The 7800-nt window shown below is 47.9% G+C and overlaps 2 protein-coding genes across 2 annotated transcripts in view; one reads left to right on the forward strand and one right to left on the reverse strand.

Moving 5' to 3' along the window:
• Positions 1-3630, reverse strand: part of LOC108579361 (synaptotagmin-1-like) — a 4467-nt gene extending 837 nt beyond the window's left edge. The window contains exons 1-7 of the mRNA XM_017942885.1: positions 3451-3630; positions 3030-3174; positions 1538-1660; positions 1356-1450; positions 1138-1272; positions 632-829; positions 26-178 (exon numbers count right to left, since the gene is read on the reverse strand). Coding sequence (XP_017798374.1) covers positions 26-178; positions 632-829; positions 1138-1272; positions 1356-1450; positions 1538-1660; positions 3030-3171 — 846 coding nt within the window. The 5' untranslated portion in view covers positions 3172-3174; positions 3451-3630. The remainder of the gene's footprint in view (positions 1-25; positions 179-631; positions 830-1137; positions 1273-1355; positions 1451-1537; positions 1661-3029; positions 3175-3450) is intronic.
• Positions 3631-6485: 2855 nt separating this feature from the next.
• On the forward strand, positions 6486-7690 carry LOC108579310. The gene is made up of 5 exons (XM_017942817.1): positions 6486-6543; positions 6766-6846; positions 7041-7168; positions 7234-7392; positions 7487-7690. Exons 1-5 carry the CDS (start codon positions 6486-6488, stop codon positions 7688-7690), a joined length of 630 nt encoding a protein of 209 aa, XP_017798306.1.
• Positions 7691-7800: the final 110 nt, after the last annotated feature.

A 7800-nucleotide genomic window follows, 5' to 3' on the forward strand; every position in this document is an offset into this window, starting at 1 on the left:
GGTGGAGAAATTAAACGGACAGTACCAAACTGGACGGCTTCATTCGGAAATTGAACATGTGAATTTCAGGACTCTGGAGAACCTGCCTCGCCTCCTTCATCGACATCTTAAAAGCACACAATTCCGTGTGATTCGCGTATCTGTCGTGATCGTACGCCGCGAAATCGAGAATCCAATCCTGTAAGAAAAAGCTGTATGAAGAAGCTGTTCGTTCGATCTGGCTGCGATAAATCTTGGAAGAAAGTAAAAAAATCTGTCGCTTATACGGCGGATCGTTAACTTTTTCTGACGCTATTACGGAACGTGCTATCTACAGTTGCAGATAACGCATTTGCATTGCACACGTGAACACGTGCACCCGTTATATACAATTATCTATTTCGCAAAAAACTTCCGCGACTTCTTTTTACTTCTTCTTACTCTTTGCTTCGAAAGAGTATTTTGCATGAAATACCCGAGCCATTCGCGGTTAAAGGCAAGACGTAAGCGTTGTCGAAAGAAATTTCATGGTAGATGCGCGCTACGAGTGACGCGCCAAGCAGCCTTGAATTAAATACAACAATAGAGCAGGAGCGTAGTGGCGATAAAAGAAAAAAAGAAAAAGAACGTACACTGTACACTGTACACTCACCTTAACTTCGTGGGGTTTTACGTTAGCCACGACGAACGTCTCCTTGAAAATTGGACTGGCCGTGTGCCTGACACCCCTCGTTCGGAAACTGTGCAGCTTCTGCCGTTTCCTGTGACTCCACGATTGCTTGGTAATGTTCAGTGCCACGTACGGCTCCAGGGTGCAGTTGTATTGCTTTGGCGGAAGACCGGACAACGCCTGCACATCGTTCGATTCTTTACTTTAGACGCGGAAACGTGCAGGTTGTTGCTAATTACGCAACCAGGCACGTTCGTTTCTACTCGATCTGTTATTACAAACACGTTGCACCTTCGCGATACCTTATTATTATCCACGGTCGTTATTAGCTTCTTTGAAATTCTATCAATTTTACAGAGGCAGCCTAGGATCGAACGTGAACGTTTCACGAGGTAAAGTATAGTTAAGTTTGTTTTTTACTCGATCTCTATTCAAGGCGAGATAAAGTTGCGAGGCACAAAGGTGGATCGTACGAAAGGAGCGTGTACCTCGATACCGATAACGAGTTTTCCGGTAATGGTGACGTCACAGGGCGGCAGGTACTGCAAGCTTATCGTCAATTCCGTCGGGAATTCCCTTTGTTTCTTCTTCTCCGTTTTCTGCTTATCTGTTTGCACCAAGTTCTGGAAAGCGGCGCGCGGAACGCGTTAACGCGGAAACGTGGCGTAAATTAAAAGGAAATTTAGCACGGATAACGGACGCTCACCAGGGTGGACGAGGTGGTATCGGCGCATCCGAACTGAGCGTTGCTGGAATTCCAGGAATTCCCTTCGGTCGGGCTGGCATTCTCGTTGATCGTACCTGTGTACAATTTCTCATCAACTTACATCCAGTGTACACGTTCAACAGTGCATTACTTAAAAAAAGAAAAGAAAAGAAGAGAAGTACCATTGCTGCCGTCTTCGTAGAGGCTGCCCAATCTCCACGACCTGTAACTGACATCGCTCAGCTTCACGTTCTCGTTCCCTTTGCTCTTGACACGCAGCGGCGGCACACTTTTCGCCTCTCTCTCTGTACAAAATTATTCACGCTTTCGATTATGCAATTTGTAAACAACCGCGACGCAGCCAACTCGGGCCGGTAGCTCGAAGAATCGCTTTACTTGCTAATTACGCACTTTGGTTAGCGTATACAACGGCGCCGCGATGACGAAACGTCAGGCAACACGCAGATGTGTAGAAAATAAGCGTGCGGTAATGAATTTTGCAAACGGGAGTTTGCCTATCGAGCTGGCGGATTAAAACGAGATCTCGGTTGCGCGTTAATCGTCGAGCGAAGGAGAAAAACCTGCCGCTGTTCGGATACAGAGGGATGGGCGTTTCCGCGGCGTGGCGCGACGGCGCTATTGGAAGGCTGTGTGTGCGGTTTGTTCGCAGGATGACATACCTAATTACGTAACATCACGGAGGAAACGAAGAAAACGTCGTTTGCATGTGTGTATAAATATAGCCAGGCGAACAATGGCGTAATGTATCAACGATATGTACACACGATTCGCGATGCAGGAATTTTAAGCTTCCTTCCTTTCAGAGGAATACCGTACACTCGGTTGCATAAATCCTCCTTCGGACAAAGAAACCGCGCTTCGATGTACGTCCGAAGGATATCGTAATTAACGCGTTGTGCGCGAGATAAACGAGGAGAAAAGGAGAAAGGAAAAAGGACGAGCTCTCGTGTCATTTTACTTTTGACGCAAACGCGCGTCAAGAATCTCCGTGCCAGATAGTAATTGAAACGCGTCGAGGATCGTTCCGCGAGTGGACAAACGCGAGCATCCGGTAAACCGAGCGATTGTCAGGGCTTGAACGTGGCGTTTTGATACCTCAAAGGCCCTTTTTGCCTCGCGACCTAGGTCTATCAAAAGCGAGCGGAGGCGTGCAGCGCGTAATTATTTTTCCCGGCACGCGTTTCATGTATATACAAGCACGTGTGCGTGGAAGCAGAGCTCGCAAACGTGTCGGGAAAATTAAATATTACCAGCTTAGCTCCGCTGCCAGACGCCTCCTCCGCGTTTAATCAACACAAAGCACCAACGCGAAATGGCTTCAGACGGCGCACTCGTCCCCTTTGCAAACTCGAAATATCCGCGTTCGATACGATAAAGAAGGATTAAACGGCTCGTTGAACCGTGGACAAAGAGAGAAGAAAATTTTAAACAGAATAAATCCCTGGCATTCCTACCACCCGAGAGAATCTTATTTTCCTTGGAGTATTTGTGTCGCGGTACTCGAGCGATTTTCATTAGAGAAAATGCTTCGGAATGTAGGTTACCGGCTAAAAGTTGACAGGTGGAGTTTGTTTGGCGTGACAAAGCGATTAATTGCTTTTCAGAGGGAGTGCAATTTAACGGCGGTAACGGAAACGTAAAGTTGGATCTTACTTCGTTTTCTGACGCACTCGTATCCGGGGCATCCCGGCTTGAGGAAGCAGGCGATTAGTAGCAAAGCGAAGACGGCGGTCAGCGCAGCCGCCACGATGATGAGAATTCGGCCCCACGGGCCCAAAATGTCATCGTGCACCATTCACTGGAAAGGCACGTTCAAGGTTACTACGAGGATTAATCGACGGTTCGAGAGAGAGTGTTTCTTCTTCCTTAAAGTTTGCTCCATTTTTCCGTCATTTTCTCTTACCGGTCGAAATTATCATTAGAGAAACTTTCGAGAGTATTACAAAAAACTGTCTGCTCGACTCGTGTCCGCCGGTGGTTTTCGGAGGAAAAGAACAGAAGGGGACTCGCGATCACGAAGAAATATCGCTCGCTGCACTTACGTCGTTTAATGCACCTGTCGGTGGAAACGTACCGAGTGTTCACCGTGCAAGAAAACGGCATATGGCCGATACCGCGCGAATTATCTTCGGTCCTTGTTTTACAGTATCGACGTTTTTCTTCGGTTCCGGGTGTTGCGGCTCTGCTACCTCCGTCGGAAACTGATTATTCACACGTCACCTCTGTACCGAAGGCACGCGGACAGTTGCAGCGAACGAGATACTCACTCGACCGAGAGAGTGTCCCATGACTACGTAGAGTAGCTCTCACGGTCTCGGATCGGAATCGGGTGGCATTCGCGAGTTACGGAAAAGGACGTTGATTAATCGGCGCGCGTCCTTCGCTGGTCAAAGCGGCCACTTGTGCGATCGTGTGCGATCGTCAACTCCCGGTGAACGACAAACGTACGCGCGCGGCTCTATAGAACGAGGAGCGTGTCCCTCTCCACCTTCGGCAACTCTGCCTAGGCCGCAACCGCGCCGGTAGCTGGCGGTACGCGACTTAACGCCTTCCATTATCCCCGACAATTCAACGGTCTGCACTTTTCTATCGATCGCTCCGACCGATTCCCAAACGATCAAAGTGCGTTTCACCACGCTATTCGATTCACGGCCACTCTACGATCGTCCTAGAGATCGGGTAGATTTACGAGTTGATCTCCGACCTAGATGCATTACCAACCAACCTGATTTATGTAACTGTTACGCGTTATTGCAGACGCGGTGCGGCGTTCGTGAAATTAAAGTTAAGACTTAATCGTTGCTCGATGTTTTACCGCACTGAGCGTTCGCCGAAGAAACTGTGGGTTACCGCTGATAACACGCGCTATCGCGCTCGTGTCCGTTGATAGAGCGCCCATACGCAATTACCGTTATGCATATACGTATACCAGTACTTACCCCACTATGCTACTCGACCAAGTGTTTCGCGACGCTTCGACTCGCTGGTAAAAAATATGTTACAAAATTGTCACTTCGATCCCGCTAACTTGTAGAACGAATCGACGCGGGTTAATTTACGGTTTCACCTGTGTCAAGTCCGTTTACACAGGTGTTGCATTCCGTCAAAGGTTTATGCACCGTCTGACAAGCTACTTTCAATCGTAACGTGCGTTACGTTCGCGGATTAATTTCAGATATCTCGAACGAGTACGCCGTTTCGTATTACACGCCTATTGTTCTCTTTCATTTTACCGGGCATCGTCCTTACAAGGAGCTCGTTAGGAGGAATTTTGAGCCCATCCGAGCCAAGCTCGAGAAGTTACGTCGTTTCACCGAGATCCCATCTTTTCTCACGTACACTGCAAGCTGATACCGACATTTTTCGATGCTTCGATTACGAAATAAATGTAAGTTACGAGGAAAGTGTAAGTTACGCGTAGTGTTTAATAGATTACGCATACCGGTCTCAATTTCACTTGCAAGTGAATGAAACATACCGATCCGCCGACACGTTGCGCAACATAGTTGCGTAAAATTCATCGATATCTCGTGCGGAAAGAAGATCGTACGGTGCAACGGATAAAATGAAAAATAGTATGTAGAGTGTACTTGGTTGATCAAACAATGGTTAGAACAGTTGGATCAAAGAGTAGGAAGGAAACGGAGATTTCTATAAACCAAGTTTCACTTTTGTTGCTCGATCGAGCGGACGTGTAATTTCCCCGGCGCGGCGATTCCGGGTGAATCCTCGTGCCACGCGACGTTTTCGCGTGTCTCTCTGTAATTCGTACGTCGAATGATTATTACCATTTGGCGCGCGAAACTTTTACATAATTTTACGTAACGCCTCAAGGTCTCGACGCGCCACGCGAATCGCAGAAAGCCGCAAACTGCTCCTGATTTCTCGGGACGGTCTACATCTTCAGCTCTTCCAATCGTATTTATCATTTTTCTCGGGTTTCGCCGATCTCGAGAAAATATCGAAAGCTCGTTCCACGAGGAACAAGTGTGACTCGACGTCAATTTTATTCACAGGTGCTCGCCAGCTTAAACGTGTGTTATATCTTGCAATATATTTATTTACCTGGGTAAGCAACAGGTACGCATACACAACCCTTAACCCCTTAACATACGACAACGCGTCAGACTCGTGGCAGAGATGTGAGAAAAATCGTTATATTAGCGTTAGTTATAAAATTCATCGTAATCCTAAATTTCGTCTGAATTTGTAAGACCGATGATTACGAAGTGTAATTAATTTGCGACAGATTAGTTTTTGTTACCCGATACGGTACTGAAATAGAAAATGGCCGACGCTTAGATGCATAGTCAGAAAAGAAATCATAGGTTAAGGGGTTAACGATACTTTCAACATAACTAGTAAAAGCAATTGTTTACTTTTGAAGTACGTTTCAACTGAAACACTCGAAATGAGTCTTTTACGAGTACAAGAAGATCGACAAGTCGTCTTCCTTTCTGCGAGATCTCCTCGACTTGAAGCGTTCGCGGTCGCCGGAGAGATATTGTCGAATTTTCCGCGGGAAATTCAAAATTCCAGGCGGAGAAGCGACTCGAAAGCGACGAAACGCTCGTACGTGAGCTCGAACAGGAAGGAGGAGGTGGCGACGAGGAAACGAAGAGAGAGTTCATCCCCGATCCATCGACGGTCGTTCCTATATAGGCAGCGTGTACTCGGTGACCTCGATCCCCGATCCTCCTCGTCTCCTTTCACTCGGCCACTTCGTTTCGAGAGCTCTTTCTCGCACCGCGGAACGCGATTCCGTTCTATCGCTCGCGCGACGTCGTCAGTCCGCTGGAGTAGGCCGGCTCGACGCCGCCAGCCCGACATTTTCATTTCACTTTCATCTAAGTACCTTCAGACAACAGAGACCGTCTAGTCTGCGAACCGTTTTCTCCGAGAACCGCCGCCGAAGACACCTCGCACCATCTTTCTTCGAGTCTCGCCTCGTCTCGTCTCGATCGTAGAATTTTCGTCGAATTATCTCGTTCGCGAAAGAAGGTTGGGAAAGAAAAGAGTTTCATCGTGGAAGATTCACCGCGGGAGAGAGGATAATCTCGAATAAAGAATACCTATATACGTATACAGGAGATCTATCCGGATGAAAAGATGTGGAGCACGAAGGACGTCCTAGTGAACCTGTGCATCCTGCTGTTTCTTTTCGAACGTAAGTGCTGCTGGCTCGTGTATAACTCGTCCTTCGCCTACTTTCCGCGGAATCTGTCTCTCTGTGTCGCAAAAATCCTTGATCATAGTCCGACCAGCGGAAAAAAAAGAAAGATGTTACGAAAGATTACACCGAGGAGAGATTCCGAAGGAGGCTTGAACCTAACCGAAAGAAAGAGTCGAGAAACCGTGCGTAATTGTGACGCGACATCGACGGTTACAGGTGCGAGCTGTCTCATTATCCCGGAAGAATTGCCCACGATACTGTCGCTGATCTACTCCAACATACCGCCTATAAAGAAAGGTAAAGAGATTCGATTACGTCACTCCTCCGTACGTCTCAGTTTCCTAAATACGGCACTGTTTGCGCCGAGAGAACGTTTTACCGCGTCACGCGAATACCACTTTCACTGGTATGGTCGCGCGCGTCTCTCCCGTTTCTTTCGCATCTGATAGTTCGCTGCAACTCTTCCTCTCCTTTCGATTCCTCGCCACCAGGTACAGACTCGAGGATCGGCGTCGGCTTTCGACTCGGCGAACACGCCGATTTTCAGGTACTGTTGGAGCTAGGACCGCAGACCGAAACCGATCCGATTGGAAATGTCGATTCGAAGAGACGTCGAGACGTGAGTAGTATCTTTTAGGAAGGAGGAAGTATCGGAACGGTGCGATAACGGATATCTTCGAGCAGGCGTTGCTGAACGCAGCGATGAGAGGAGAGCTCGGACCGTTGGCTCAGGCTGTGGCCAAGTATCAGATGGAACGGAAATTACAGAGGGAATTGGAGAGATTGAAGAAGGCGGAGGAGAAGCTGAACGCGGTGGCCTCGACGGAAAACGACGACAAGAAGGTAAATCTAGCTAATTGCTCTCCCTTTGTCCGAATCGGGAGATTCAAAGGGAGAACGAACGTGGAGTGTTGTTTTATCCTTCTTCCGCCTTCAGACCGAAGCTGGTGAATGGTTAACAAAGTGGAGCAATGAGATGGTTAGATCGTCGGAGGACCAACCGTCGCAGAGCGTGTCGACGTCGACGAGAAACCAGAGTGTACTGAGGATAGGACGACCGCGTGAATCGGTCGGGAAGAAAACTACGGTTACCGACTTGAAGAAGCTCTACGAAACGCCGACTGACGAAAAAACCGAGTGATTCGAGTTTGTAGAGAGTTTAACGGATAATTATTCACGGTGAAAGTGACGCGATGTGTAAGGAGGTATACGTTGATTAGCACTGCCTTTATGCCGAAGGATTTTACATCT

Source organism: Habropoda laboriosa, unplaced genomic scaffold, assembly GCF_001263275.1.
Source record: "Habropoda laboriosa isolate 0110345459 unplaced genomic scaffold, ASM126327v1 scaffold76, whole genome shotgun sequence".
Taxonomy (NCBI): Eukaryota; Metazoa; Arthropoda; class Insecta; order Hymenoptera; family Apidae; genus Habropoda; species Habropoda laboriosa.